Source organism: Dromiciops gliroides, chromosome 6 (genome assembly GCF_019393635.1).
Source record: "Dromiciops gliroides isolate mDroGli1 chromosome 6, mDroGli1.pri, whole genome shotgun sequence".
Taxonomy (NCBI): Eukaryota; Metazoa; Chordata; class Mammalia; order Microbiotheria; family Microbiotheriidae; genus Dromiciops; species Dromiciops gliroides.
In genome coordinates this window covers 107,779,444-107,795,068 of record NC_057866.1, presented here as the reverse complement: position 1 = coordinate 107,795,068, position 15,625 = coordinate 107,779,444, and the positions used below count along the sequence as shown (strand labels likewise).

At 39.3% G+C, this 15,625-nt stretch overlaps 1 protein-coding gene across 1 annotated transcript in view; it reads right to left on the bottom strand.

Annotated features, from left to right (window-relative positions):
• Positions 1-15,625, bottom strand: part of SOX6 (SRY-box transcription factor 6) — a 375,577-nt gene that overhangs the window by 344,762 nt on the left and 15,190 nt on the right. Inside the window, 1 exon segment of the mRNA XM_043971912.1 lies at positions 7,531-7,738. Coding sequence (XP_043827847.1) covers positions 7,531-7,738 — 208 coding nt within the window.

Genomic DNA, 15,625 nt, shown 5'->3' with positions numbered 1-15,625 from the left:
GTCATGTAATCCAACTCACTCATTTTGCAGATTTGAAAACTAAGGTTCTGAATAGTTAGGTGATGTCCATGATCACAGGGGAAATAAGCAGCAGAGCTAGAAATCTAACATAGCTTTGGGGGAGATACAAATCACACAGAACCCATTCAGCTCAAGCGACTCTATGGCCGGAAAGCAGCCTCCCATGTCTGGAGAAGGGAACCCCAGTTATTCCTTGTTGTGTAGGCAACTGAGAAAAATAGCAGAAAAGAGTCACCTAAATAATTTCTCAGAACCCCCAAATAAGAAGCCATGTAAGCAGAATTTAGAAATAATAAATAAGCAAATAAATGAATAGGTTGATGAATGGATAAATAAATGAATAAATGGACAGATAAATGAATGAATAAGTAAATAGATAAATAAATGAACATCTGAGATCAGATATTTCAAGCTAGAAGTGGCCTTTGACATCAGTTACCTTCATTTTACAAATAAGAAAACAACCCCAGAGAGGGTAAGTGACTTCCATAGGTCATAGAGATAGAGGAGTTGACTCCATCCTTTCAGACTTGCTCTGGGACCATGGCATCATGACAACCCAAGGCGACTTTTCAATTCTGGACCCATAAAAAAGGATGCTGAGAATATTGGGGAGAAAGACTACAACCAAAAGAGCATTTCCAAGGCTATAAATGGTTGGTGATATAAAAATATAACAGCAGAAGCCAACTCTTGTTTCTCCAGAAGGACTGGGGATCAAACTCTTCTGTTGACCAAAAGCCATTCACCATAGATCTTCTAACTGGTTTATGAATCTGTAAAGAAATTGATAGCAACAGGATACACTTAACCCCCCAAATAAGGCTGAGTGTGAGTGACTCAGAAGATATGGCAAGCAGAGCTACTGGGCCATTCTGACAAACACCAGAACTACAGGAAAACCTGCTTCTTTGTGCATTTTGATGATTTGGATTCCAGATAAGAGTTTGCTGCAAACATAATAGAAAATCTGTCAAACAGGGGAGTTGAGAGAAAAAATTCCAGTCCCACTCCAATAATAGTGATAATGATAATTATGATGATGATAATAAGAGGAAGAAGAATGAGACAAAGCTGCATCCTCCTTACTTTGAAGACCTGCATTATTTCATTCTTGGTTGAGAGGATAGGTGGTCTTGGGAAACTATGGCAGTCCAAGAATTTTAAATGCCCAATATATTGGAGATAAGAATTCTAGACATTTGACAATGAATACTCAATGTATTTCTTATTTTCTTATGCAAAATTTCTAAACCCTTCCAATTTCTCCCATGACCTAAAGTGGCCTTCCATTCAAAATCATGAATGAGAAATAGAAAGGAGGGGATTTCAGGCAGAGAGCACCGGATGCTTCATCAATACAGTCAAAACAATGGGAAAAAGCAACAGCCTTAAACCATCCCCTTAAAATGCTTGTTTGTGTTGCCCTGGCCTGAATGCTAAACTCTTTCATGGGCTTTTCTTTTTTAATATAAATTTCCTTTTCATTAGGAGAGCCTGGTTCTTCGTCGCATGTTATCTGAAGACTCTTATAGGAATCTACTGCGAGCTGTCACTCACACAATCACATTCCACATCTTCCACAGCTTGCACACAAATGTCCAGAGTACACACATTCCTAGGAGTTGGAATCAGGAGCTGAAGTGGAGAGTTAAAAAATCTCATTCTACTGAGAGACAAGGATAACTTTCCAACCATGGGGTCAGTGCCCAAACAATTCTGTGCCAAACTTGCCCTAGGTCCTAAACAAGTCTTGATGATTCTTCCCCCACCCCCATACAAACCCTTCAAAACTCCTTCCTGTGAGATGGTTCATTTTTTCAATTACATAATACACTTTCCCAAGTATGTTGAAGGTTATCAGATGAGTAATATGCGCCAATCTACGTCCTTACTAAATATACCACAGCGTGTGCGCATGTATAGATATAACCAAATTGCCTAAAGATGTGAGGCCTGATAACAATCCATCAGATATACACATCCACACATGCTCATTCCTGTGCTGAGAAACAGCTGCATAAGGCACTGGAAAGAATACCCCAGTAGGAATTCAAAGCCCAAGTGTTCTTGTCCCTTCTCAACAAGAATATTGAAATGAATCCAAACAGTTTCATTATCACAGCAACTCTGAGCCCAAAGGCCTACTGGACAAACGCTCTCATCTCATCCCTCAATACTGAGCTGGACCAAAATCTCCCACTGGAACATTCTCTGCGAGGTTTAATGTTGGTATCGATGGGGTACCCGCTCCTCTCTAACTCCAGCCCCCAGCCCTTGACACATCTTAGTGACGACTGAAGGAGAGCCAGCCTGTTGAAAGTTGCAGTTTCATTGCAGAGGCAAATAATAATGAATGGCAAAACCGGGCCTGTTACTAATGAGGTGAGGCATAACGTATATTGTGCCCTTTGCCCCAGACCCCAGAACCTGAGCCAGAGGAGAATTCACCCTGAGCAGGAAAAGATGTTTTGGTGATATAATTCACAAGACATGATATTGGCTGGGAGCACTATTATTAAAGAGAGATTAAAACAGCTGTACATTATGCTGCCGCACTCGCTCTTCCCTTTACAAACAGACGGTCCTGGATTACAAGAAGCACTTGACCATTTAAATCACTACAACAACCAGATTTAACCAGCTGGGCCATATTCTCCTAGGCAATGCCTGTTGACCTCCTCAGTCGCAGCTGCTCAGATGAAATTCTCATTAGACAACTTATTTTCAGAAGCCAAAGGACCCTCTGATTAAATATATGTATTTAGACATAAAAAAGTCTTTTTAAAAGTACTCATTTTCTGACAACTGCTGCTTATGATAGGGCCCAGCTACACTGGGAACAAGGGCAGGCAATACAAGGAGAAGGAAAATTCATCACTTAATCACAGCTGAAGGGTTGGAGACTAGAAGGATTTTAACCTGGAGCTCTCAATCAGAGCCTTGCTGCCCACCCCAACCAACTTTACTAGACTAACAGCTGCTTTAAAAGTTAGGGTTTTTTTTTGTTTCTTTCTTTCTTTTCACAGAAGAATTTAAATTGTCTGCATTAGGTCCCTATTCAAGACAAGATCAGGCTTACACTGAAACTCACTACTGGGCAATTTATGGCACAAACCTGCTGCCAAGGGTACCGCCTTCCAAGAAAAACACCTCCAGGAAGAACAAGTGTGTGAGGGAGGTAGAACAAGTATTATTAATCCTAACTCAGTGACTTGCCCAGGGTCACACAGCTATCCGGTATCTTGGGCAGGAATGGAGCTCACATTACCTGACTCCGGAGCTAGCACTCTAACCACTAGATCACAATGTCATGAAATGTATTACTTTTATCTCCCACCTCCATGCTTTTGCATGGGTGGGCTCTCCTAAATCTGGAGTGCATTATTTCTTAACATCTGTCTCTTAGCATCCCTAGTTTACTTCAGAGCCAAGCTTGATCTATACCTGAGTGGCCCCCAACAAACTGCGCACACACACACACACTGTTGATCTCTCTCCTTCAAATAACTTTGTGTTCATTTTGTATTTAGCTTTGTGTTCAAATGCCATAGCTACCACCTACCTCCTGCAGAATATAAGCTTCTTAAGGAAACAGAATGTTTCTTTTTTGGTTTCTGTAGCTCTTACACCTAGCATATGGAAGGTGCTTAATAGATGCTTATTGAATCAAGGTTAACCTGTCTGCCTAATAGCATAAAAAGATTTGATTTGAGGAGACAATTTCTGGAAGAGATAATTAACTAGCTAGCCACTCATTTACCAAAACTATTTCTTTTACTCTGGAAGTTCAAAGGATTTGGAGTAGGAAGGGATATTAAAGATAGGACCAGTCCTGCATAAGACACTGAAGTAAATGTTACCATGACAGGTAGGTGGCCCAGTGGATAGAGCGCTGGCCCTGGAGTCAGGAACATCTGAGATCAAATCTGACCCCAGAAACTTACTATCTGTGTGACCCTGGGCAAGTCATTTCATCCTGTTTGCCTGGTTACCTCATCTGTAAAATGATCTGGAGAAAGAAATGGCAGATGGCTCCAGTATCTTTGCCAAGAAAACCCCAAAAGGGGTCACAATGAGTCAGGCATTAAGATCTTTAAGATCCCTTTCTATTCTAAATTCTTTGAACTTTCAGAGTTAAAGAAATACTTTTAGTAAAGCAATTCACTATTCAGTGCTTAGCTTGATACATTAAATGATTTATATTAGTGTTAGTGAACACATAAGGGAACTTTCCACTTCTAGTCTGTTTCCAAAATAATTTCATAAATTCCAACAAATGCAAAACAAAAATGCAAATAAAAGGGCAAAGACAAATATAAACCAAAAACAAATGTCCAAACTTTTGGTGAGGATCAGTGTTTTCCTGAAGTAGAATAGTCATATCTTTTGATTCCCTGTTAATTCTTCTTTTCCATTAATTTAACAAATATTTATGTCAACTATTTTATCATATGCAAGTCTTATAGGAGCATACAAAGACCTATAAAGATCAATTCCTGCCATGAAGACACTTAAAGTCCTGCAGGGGAGATAAGACAGATATAAAAATAACCATAATATGAGATAGGATGTGATAAGTACTGTAAGAATGGCATTGAGTCCTATAAAGGAGAGACTACTGTGTATTTCTTTTCATTTTGTTGTTACTGTTCGGTCGTTTCAGTTATGTCCAACTCTTTGTGATCCCATATGGAGTTTTCTTAGCAAAGATACTGGAGTGGTTTGCCATTTCCTTTTCGAGCTCATTTTACAGATGAAGAAACTGGTGACTTGCTCAGGGTCACACAGCTAGCATCTGAGGTTGGATTTAAACTCAGATCCTCCTGACTTCAGGACCAGTGCTCTATCCACTGCTCCACCTAATTGTCCTTTTTATTAAGACATATAAGAATATCTTAATTTTTAAGGCCCAAAATCTATTCCGTGAAAATAGCTATATAAATTATATTTTTTTAAAAAATCTTTTTCTTCCCTGGTAGGACTATGGACCAAGAAGGTCTTCTTACTCATAAAAATGCCTCTCTCATACCAAATCAACTAGAGCATACATTACTGAAGAGGGAGGACAGAAAAGTCATCATTTTTCACATCAGAGAAAATACTAAGAAGCCTCTCCCTACTGGTAGGAAATTCTAATCATAAACCTGTTTATTTTTTTAAATCACTCAAGTCCTAGGGAATTAAACTATTTTTTCAATGGCAACTAAAGAGGAAGGAAGGAAGGAAGGAGGGGGAGGGAGGGAAGGAGGGAAAGAGGAAGGAAGGAAGGAAGGAAGGAAGGAAGGAAGGAAGGAAGGAAGGAAGGAAGGAAGGAAGGAAGGAAGGAAGGAAGGAAGGAAGGAAGGAAGGAAGGAGGAAGGAGGGAAGGAGGGAAGGAAGGAAGGAAGGAAGGAAGGAAGGAAGGAAGGAAGGAAGGAAGGAAGGAAGGAAGGAAGGAAGGAAGGAAGGAAGGAAGGAAGGAAGGAAGGAAGAAAGAGAGAGAGAGAGAGAGAGAGAGAGAGAAAGAAAGAAAGAAAGAAAGAAAGAAAGAAAGAAAGAAAGAAAGAAAGAAAGAAAGAAAGAAAGAAAGAAAGAAAGAAAGAAAGAAAGAAAGAAAGAAAGAAAGAAAGAAAGAAAGAAAGAAAGAAAACATACATTACTTATCCAGAAATCATTGATCTGGGGACTTCAGCTCCCTTCAACTCAGCCAAGAACCAGGAAGAATGACAAGCAGCTTTAGTGCCCAGAATCTTAAGATTTTTATTTTTGAGCTCAGAGGTTCATCATCTTCGCATACCTCAGCCTTAGTCTCTCAGAGCTTGCTTGTATTTATTTTATACACAACTCTAATGAGTTCAGTTACCTGATTTTCCAGCCCACAGTAAAATAGAAACAGCAAATGAGAAGCAGGGGAGAGGTGCTAGTCAAGGTGAGTGAGTACACTGACAATTACAGGAAGTTAAAGCTGGAGATCTAACAGTAAATGAGGAAACAGACAAATGACAGCACAGCAGTCTGGGGCTGTTTACTGAACGGGTAAACAGGCCCACACACCTCACTCACACCTGTAGGTATCACTGCACTGCAAACCAATCCAATAACTGATATTTATAAAGATGATCCTGAGTTGCCAAGAAAGGATTAGATTTAGGTTTAATATTAACTACTTATTAAGGCAGAGGAATGTGTGGCACATTTTAGATAGAGTTCCACAAAAAAAAATGTTAAAATTTGGTTCAAAGTTGGGCACTGAAAGGAGTAAGGTTCTGCAAAATTCCCTTACATAGAACTTCTCATTGGGCAATGATGGATGGATAAATGAGGTCTTTCTCTGCTGACTTAAATGGCCAGCAATAAGTGCAAAGTAATTTTTTATCTTGTACTTTTAAGCCTGGGTTCTTTCAGTACTTGAAAGAAGAGTGTACATAATTAAAATTGTATCCCATCACCCAATACGGTGGGTAAAATATGATCATAGCCAATCAAACAAGCCTTTTTTAAAAAAAATTGTATTTTGTTCCAAGCACTATGCTAGACACTGAAAATAGAACAGTCACTGCCTTCAAGAAACTTACATGGTTAAAAAAAAACCCAAAAAGCAAAAAAATTTTAAAAAGAAAAAAAGAAAGAAACTTACATGGTAATGCTGGATTTCATAGGATTTGGAAATGGAAAAGGCCTTAGAAATCTTGTAATCCAACCCCTCCCCTCATTTTACAAATAAATAAAGAGGTCTAGAGAGCTCATGTGATTTCCCCAAAATTCACAGAGGAAGCAGCTAGCAAAGTTAGGACATGAAGCTACATCTTCTAACTCCAGAGCCAGTCATTGCTCTATTCTACTGTATCACACTTCCTCTCAAACGGTATATCAGTATATTATACAGAACAAACATACCCATGTTTGTTTTCTGGTTGAATCTTTCTTTTTTTAATGACCACCATCTGATTCTGAAATTCTCTGATTCTGCAAAGGCTGATTAGCCTCATTTGATCCTCTGAATCTCCAGAATTAATTAGGTTAAAATTGAATGGACCCTTCAGTGGATGTGGAGTTTTCCTAAGACATGTCAGAGCTTAAAAATTATCAAAGTTGGAGGCAAATAAAATAAGGAATTCTTGGAATGAAGGCAACTCAATTTGTAGAGGTCTTGTTTATTTTTTAAAAATGTGTTTTTCACCAAAAGTAAAACCATTGAAAAAATAGATATAAATGGAAAAAAGAAAACATGTTTAGCTGGAGAATTTTCCAAAGTAACTTTTTTAAAGGGTGAGGCTTTAAAGTCTCACTTTGTTATCATAAGCACAACGTATAAAAGCAGAAAGTTTTTGAAAAACAGAGCTATCTGTTTAACACTCCTAATGGATCACAATCTGCCATCACCATGGTAACCTCTGAATAACTTTTTTTCCAGCTATTGCCAATTATGCACTTCTCTGGCTCTTGAAATCCCACACATTTTTTTAAAGGCCTGGAATCTTCAGCAGAAGAAGAAAAAAATCTGTCCCAGTCTTATTCCATACATACCTTCCTGCTCAGTCCGGGTCATCTCTTCCAACTTCTTCTGTTTCAATGTGTCCACTACATCTGCCAAGCTCCCTTTGCGGCGCTCTGGTGTTCCAAAAGTGACACTGGTCATTATCTCTCGGTCCCGACCCCCGTCGTCAGGCTTGTGTGGTGAGGTAGAGGTATTTCGGAAGGAATAGAGGGAACATAACTTAGTATTCTCTGATTCCTGCAAGAAAACAATTTTTTTAAAAATTAGGATGCTGGGCTACCACATTTGCTTTAGGATAAATTCCAAGCCCACAGTATGAACACATGTAGTTGCTAACATTACAAATACTGAGCAGGTTAAGTAACATGTCAATTTCGTTTCTTTTCCTAAATAATGGATAAAGTAATAAAGAGGTGACTGTCAAAGAAATTCACCTGCAACTCCAGACACAACCTAGGTGTATTTTCAAAATTGTAAATCAGGCTCAATGTTGCGTAAACCTAGTTTTGAAACAGGCATTGCAACTTCCTACTCATTTTACACCCTTCTGTACAGAATGTTTCAGATCCAGTGAATAATCATTGGGGTTGGGAAGGTCAGGCTTTTTAAACTCTTCCTATTGGCTAAGGTCTTCCCATGATTTCAGACATGTATAGATCACAAAACATTTATCCCCTACATTTAGTACAGATAAAGAAATTTGATAAGGGCGTATCATATTTAGAGTATGTGAACATTTCTCTGAGGGGAGAGTATGCAAGAGAGATTTTAAACTCTATTAGAATGATTTTCCTATCATGGGTCTGCCCTAAATAACGAAAACTACACCAGCACCACCCCATCACCCCCCCATGCAAAAACACACTCATCCATTCACTAGGACACAGGATTGATGACCTCTAAGGTCTCTTCATTTCTAAATCTATGATCGTAGATGTTCGCATCCTTTACCAAAGGGCAGATTTATCATAGAAATATTGACACAGGAATTACTTCATAGGACAGAAGTACAAATGAGTTACTAAACAGGTAGGAGGGTGGGTCCATCAGCTGAACACTATGGGTACAAAGCTTACAACGAAATTGACAAACAACTTATACAGACAGGAAGGAGATGTTTGTTTCTTTGTTTTTCCAAATCAGGACTGGTAGTTAGAAGCAATTACAATTTAGCAATAGTCTTTCTCTTCTGCCAGATTCTTTTCATTAGTGTCTCTGTGTGTGCTCTTTGATACTTTAAAAGGTACAAACCCCTGAAGAGACCCTAGAGAGTAGACATTGGTCACCCCAAGCCCCCACATTTTACAAAAGAGAAAACTGAGGCTGAGAGGGGTTAATTGACTTGCCTAAGGTCACATATATCTTTACAATGTGAAAAGTTCCCAGGAAATCTGATTCTGCATAAGAAGCTGTTTTATAATGATTAGCTCAATGTCTACCTCACTTGAACCCAGTAATGCTGAGATGAGGAGAGCCATGGGGTAGGAACCACAGGAATGAATGGGAAGATGTAAGGAGAAAGGAGAAAGAGGAAATTATTTCTGCCTAGGCACAGGTCCTGCTACCTTTTTTTCACACATTCATGGCAGCTTGGCACATTCTCCAAAAGAGAACCTCCAAAGGCGGCTTGACTCAATGGGAAAGGGGAAAACACACCCAGCATCCCCTGCACTGCCCACTGACTCAACCATCACCATCATTCTCAGGTGGTAAGGGGCCTTTTCTACCCAAAATCAAGCATAGTATGGAAGAAAGAATGCTAGAAACCAGAGAGCTTGGGTTTAAGTAAGTTCTAGTTCCACCACTTGTGAAGTGTGTAACTTTGGGCAAGTCACTTAACTTAGCCCTCAGTTTCCATAACTATAAAATGGAGATGACAATTATTGCACTGTCTACCTCATTGGGCTGGTGTGAGGAAATGTATGGCCCTAAAACGTTACATAAATGTGAGTTATTATTATTCCTGGGAAGCAGCAGGGCATAAGGTCAGGAAGACTTGGGTCCTGTAATACATACAAGTATTAGTTATGGGCACCAAGTAAGTCACTTAAGCTCTCCATGGGCTCAGATATCTCTATAAGAAAAGAGGCAGAAAAATAGCTGATCCTCATTGAAGGAGGAAACTCTTCATAAGGAGTTCTGAATGGTGAGGAAGTCTCAGGTCTGGTCTTTGCTGTCTGAATGGATGAATGGAACCAGTAAATGACTAGCGATACATGGTAGGGAGAGAGAGAAGAAATGATAGTGGGTGTATAGCTTCCACAAAATGTCAAGCTGATTCTCCCTTTTCCTCAGGATGATACTTGAAAAAAAGAGAGAATTCAGGGATTAGAGCAAAGGATTCTTTCCTTCCCTTTGTATCTAAGTCACTAGCATTCCATGGTAGATATCCCAAAGATGTTTTGGCTTATAATAGATTTCTGAGCTGAAAGTTGACCCAGGTTAATAATTATCATTTGAACAAATGCTTTAAAAAAAGTATTTTAAGACAAAGTTGCAAAGGAAGTGTCAACCTGTTCTGGTAAATGAAGTTTCCTCATTTGGAAATTCCCTATATAAATGCAATTATTGGCCTAATCCCTATCCCTATTTTTAAATTAAAATTTATTGATGTGTTTTGTCTTTACATCTACTTGTAAAACTCTTTGCAAACCTTAAAGTGATATACGAATGCTGACTATCATCATCATTATCATCATCTGCAAATTAAAACAACTCTGAGGTTCCACCTGACACCTATCAGATTGGCTAAAATGACAAAAAAGGAAAATAATAAATGTTGGAGAGGCTGTGGGAAAATTGGAACACTAATGCATTGTTGGTGGAGCTGTGAACTGATCCAACCATTCTGGAGAACAATTTGGAATTATGCCCAAAGGGCAATAAAGCTGTCCATACCCTTTGACCCAGCAATACCACTTTTGGGTCTTTTTCCCAAAGAAATCATGGAAAGGGGAAAGGGACCCACATGTACAAAAATATTTATAGCTGCTCTTTATGTGGTAGCAAGGAATTGGAAGTTGAGGGGGTGCCCATAAATTGGGGAATGGCTAGACAAGTTGTGGTATATGAATACAATGGAATACTATTGTGCTATAAGAAACGATGAGCAGGAGGAGTTCAGAAAAAAATGGAGGGTCTTGCGTGGGCTGATGATGAGTGAGATGAGCAGAACCAGAAGAACATTGTACACAGTATCATCAACATTGAGTGTTGATCTACTGTGATGGACTATATTCTTCCCACCAATGCAATGGTACAGAAGAGTTCCAGGGAACTCATGATAGAAGAGGATCTCCAAATCCAAGAAAAAAAAAGAACTGTGGAGTATAGATGGTGAATGAACCATACTATTTCTTTTGTTTTTGGTGCTGTTGTTTTTTCTATTTTGAGGTTTTTCATCATTGCTCTGATGACTAATGCAGAAATAGGATTAATGTTATTATGTGTATGTGTATATTATATATATATATTAATTAATTAATTTTTAAAAAATAATATCATTAATCATCATCAATGTTTCTGGATATACCACACCACCCCTACCTTAAAATGGGGCTTTTTTAAACATATAAAAGCAACTAAACAAAAATACCTGCTACTGTGATTGCACTTGAGAGTGTCTGAAAGCTCCAGCCTCAGTGGTCCCCACCTTCCCCCTTCTTTCCCTAACCTCTCTGCTGAGATGAATCTGACAGGTTTCATGATCTATTCTCCGGGACCAATGTTGGTTAATGCCCATCCATGCCATTTCAAATGGGAAGGCATTTTCATGTTATGGTTAGTAAATCAACTAACACTGAGTTAAATATAAGGGATCAAAAGGTTCAATCCCAACTGAGATATTGAGAAGCTGGAGATTATACTTGCTGAAGGACCCCATAGACATGGTCTCCACTCATTCCCAACCCAAGATGCAAAGACTACACAAGGAGGGACAATTCAAACTCAAAGGGCTAAGGATTGGCACTGGGTGACACTGACCAACAACCCAAACACCCACCATTGGGTTATGCAACCTGTCCAGGATAGCACATCATTGTCTTCTTGGGGCCAGAGGGCATTTGACTGAAAAGACATGGTTTCTCTCAAAGGGAAAACTGCCAAACCTGGTCACAAAATGTGACCAAGATGTCATCACCATCAGCTGACACAGTAAAAGTGACTGAAGTTTCTCAAGTCCATCCAAACTATTCAAGGGCTTCTTAAGTGTAGGAGGAGAGGGGAAGTGTGGGAGGGGGAGAACCATAATTCTTGGCCCTAGCTTTTTTACTCTCTAGAGTATAATGAACACTAGACCTTTAAGTAAAAAATGCCAATGGAAATCTTATTAAGATAGGCAGGTAAACCTAATAATTTCATTTGCTTTGTTTCAGTTTTGAAGGGGAAAACTGTCGGAGACATATACTAAAATGAAGAGAGAAAAGTCAAGATGATTTGCTAAGCATCCTCATAAGAAGGGAGGCAGGGCTGTTGACCTGCAGGGCCTAAGGAGATCAGCTGCTGCCAAAAGCCCTCATTAGGACACCAGCTCCCTCACTTCTCTTTCTCCCTCTCACTGTCTGTAGGCAGCAGTTAAAAGTAGAGAGGGCTCAGAAAGCTTTGCTGTTTTTTCCCCTAAAGTGACACTTAGAAAGTGACTCTAATTTATTGTATTGGGAGGAGGGAAAGCCAAAGAACCAGTGAGACTATTTCATGGCACAGCAGTGTGGTTCTGGTTACCTGGGTGCCTTTCTCTAAGTGGCTGTATTCCTTTCAATCGTGTGTAGCCCTGGCTGTGTGCATCAGCTGCTTTATTACCAATACTAATGTACTTACATAGTGCTTTAGGGTTTGCAAAGCTTTTTACAAATATTATCTCATTTTATCCTCACAACCATCCTTAAAAGTAAATATTGTTATTATCAGCATTTTATTGGTGAGGAAACTGAAACAGGCAGTGGTTAAGTGACTTGTCCAAGATCACACAGCTCATAAGTGTCTGGGGCTAGATTTGAATTCAAGTTTTCCTGAGTCCAGGTGCAATGCTCTATCTATTGAACCAAACAGCTGCATGTATCACAGAGATAAGGACATATTTGACAATGCCTCATGTCAAAGGTCCTGGAATCCATCAGTTATTGGTCATGACACTTGGAAAGATGGGAAATTTTTCATTAGACTTTTAATAAAAACTTCTGGTTTTTGGAGAGTAGATCTTATTTTACACAGACTGGAAACTGGGCCACTAGCCCAGTATAGAAGCTTTAACTTGCTTTCTTTTTCCAACCAGGACCAGTTCATCCCTTCTTAGGTAGCCTGAAGGTCCTCCATTACTAGGGGCTCACCATATTAGTATCAGATTTAATGTGAAAACCTGATGAGCTTTAGCCCTACTTGCAGTTCCCCAAAGTCAAGTGAGTAACCAATGTCACCCTGTCCCATCAGCAGGGATTACAAGCCATAAACACTTATTGATTGATTTACTGATTGATTCTGATTCTCTGACACAACAATTAGGATAGTTGCTTCATAATAATGGATTGCACCACACCTGGCCACTGAGAAGTTTAAGATAACATTTCTCCAAAGAAAGGCAATGATGTAAGCATGTCACACTAACACATGGAGATAATTGCAAGAATTTTCATTATGGTAAGCTGGTACATAAGGGAGATTATCTCTCTACTTCTGAACTCTCTCGTGAAATTATGATAATAATAAAACAGCCACTGTCTTAAATGGCCAAGGATGTGACTATCACAAAGGCACAGCACTGATGGCCCAGAGCAAGAAGCATTAGTCTGGTTGTAGGGAATTTGATTCCTCCTTATCTAAACCTGCCTCCACACCCACCCCACTTGATCCCCATTCCCCAAATCTGACAGAAGGTCTTGTTGTTTTGGTTTGTTTTGTTTAAATCAATAAGAGTTGAGTTCAGGAAGCAAAAGTCTTCAGGCCATTCTTATTTCACAGAGCCCAGATTGAGTTGGGAAGAGATTTCCGAAGAATGTTTCCCTCAGAAATCGGCTGGAGCTGATTACAAACAACTTATGTATGTAAAATGTCGGTAAAGAAGTCAGGGAAATGCTTCCTTCAAATCAGTTCAATTCACCATTTCCTTTAGTACCTTAAGGAACTGTGATTTCAACAGTGTGAGTATGGTTATCCCTTCAATATCACGGAGTTAGGGGTGCAGCACCCCCACAATCTGGAAATCCACATAACAGTTTTGGTCCCCCCTTGGCACCAGAGAAGAGATGAATTATTATGGTATGAAAGAGATAAAATATGTTGATATTATACAATACTATACGTATATTTAATGCTTCTCAGTATCAACTTTTTCTGTTATCTGCTGACCTTTGCATATTGTCTGCGACCCCTGCAAAACTCTCAAAAAAGTCCCATTTAATTTCTTATGCTGACCTGTGATATACTGAAACCATAATGGGGAAAGTCATGATGTGGAAGGGCTAACTTTACTCCCTCCATCCAAATAGATCATAGTCATTCTCTCTGTGTCTCTATCTCTCTGTCTCTGTCTGCCTTGTCTGTCTGTCTCTCTCTGTCTTTATCTCTGTTTCTGTCTTGCTGTTGAACTGTCTCTGACTCTCTCTCTCTCTCTCTCTCTCTCACACACACACACACACACACACACACACACACACACACACACACAGAGTCCTTATAACCTGCTGGAAAATAAGTCTCTAACACATAAAATCTTCTTTCTCAGAAATGAAAGTGACTGGTTCCCATTTGCATGAGATGGTTTACATTGGCAAAAGACCCACATGAATGTAAAATATTGGGTTTGCTTCAAACTAACAACAGATTCTTCCAGGTAAAAGTATTCTTTTCCAATTGCAAAATTGAAATGTATGGTTTCTTCTCCATCTAATTCAAGCTAGCATCTAGTGGAAGACACTTAGTCTATACAGTTATCCCTTCCATGTCACAGGGGTTAGGGGCATGGTGCCCCCATGATCTGGAAAATCCACATAAAAATTTGGGGCCCTCCCTTCATACCAGAGAAGTCTGAATCATTATGGTATTAAAAGATATAATATGTTAATATTAAACAACACTATACATATATTTTATGCATTTCTTAGTTTCTAAACTTTTTGTGTCATCTGCTAGCCTTCACCTGTCATCTACAACTTCTACAAAACACCCCAAAAATCTCTATTTAATTTCTTATACCAACACGCAATATATCAAAACCACAATGGGGAAAGTTTTGATATGGAAGGGATAATTGTATGGTTTTCTCACAACTAAAACAGCATTACTCCACTTATCCAATTTTCCTAACTTTATTTTCAAAAAGGTCATAGTCAGATCAGCGTATCTGACTATCACTATAAAGGGCTCTCTCTTGCCTAGAACTATCAAGGATTTTCACTTGATTGGTGGGTATATATGTATGACTAGATTAGAATGTCAGGATTCCTGGTGTTACAAGGAAAGAGAGATGAAAAAAACAACTTTCAAAAATGTTTTGACACAAAGGAAGGAAATATTGTGAGATCAAAAGTAATATAGTAGCCAAGCTGACATATGATCAAGGGAAATAGGAAAAAAGTACAGTAAATATGTGCATTGTCCCTGCACTTAACCAAGGCATTTCTACTTGGGCCATTAGCAATAAGCATTTATTAAGCATTTAATATGTGCTAAGTGCTGGAACACAAAGAAAGGCAAAAGACAATCCCTGCCCTCAAGGAGTTCACAAATAATTATGTACAAACAAGTTAAAGGAGAAATTGGAGTTAATTATTAACAGGGAAAAAAACATTAGAATTGAGAAGCTGGGAAAGCATTCCTTTAGAAGGTGGGATTTTTAGCTGAGACTTGAAGGAAGTCGAAGAAGTCAGGTGGTGGAGACGAGGAGAGCAAGCGCCCCATGCGTGTGGTTTCTCTAACCCTTTCAGTAGGGGGAGGGAGCAGTACTGGGGGAAAGGGCCTATTTGGATATTTAGGCTCTATCTCTGGAACCACACTGGGCCCTGATAGGCTAAATCTGTCCTTACTTTACCCAGATTCAGGCCTCGCCTTCACTTCCAGGGCAATTCCACACCATGACACCATTACCACCACTGCCACCCTTTCTCTAGCTCTTCAACTCCTCCTCATTGA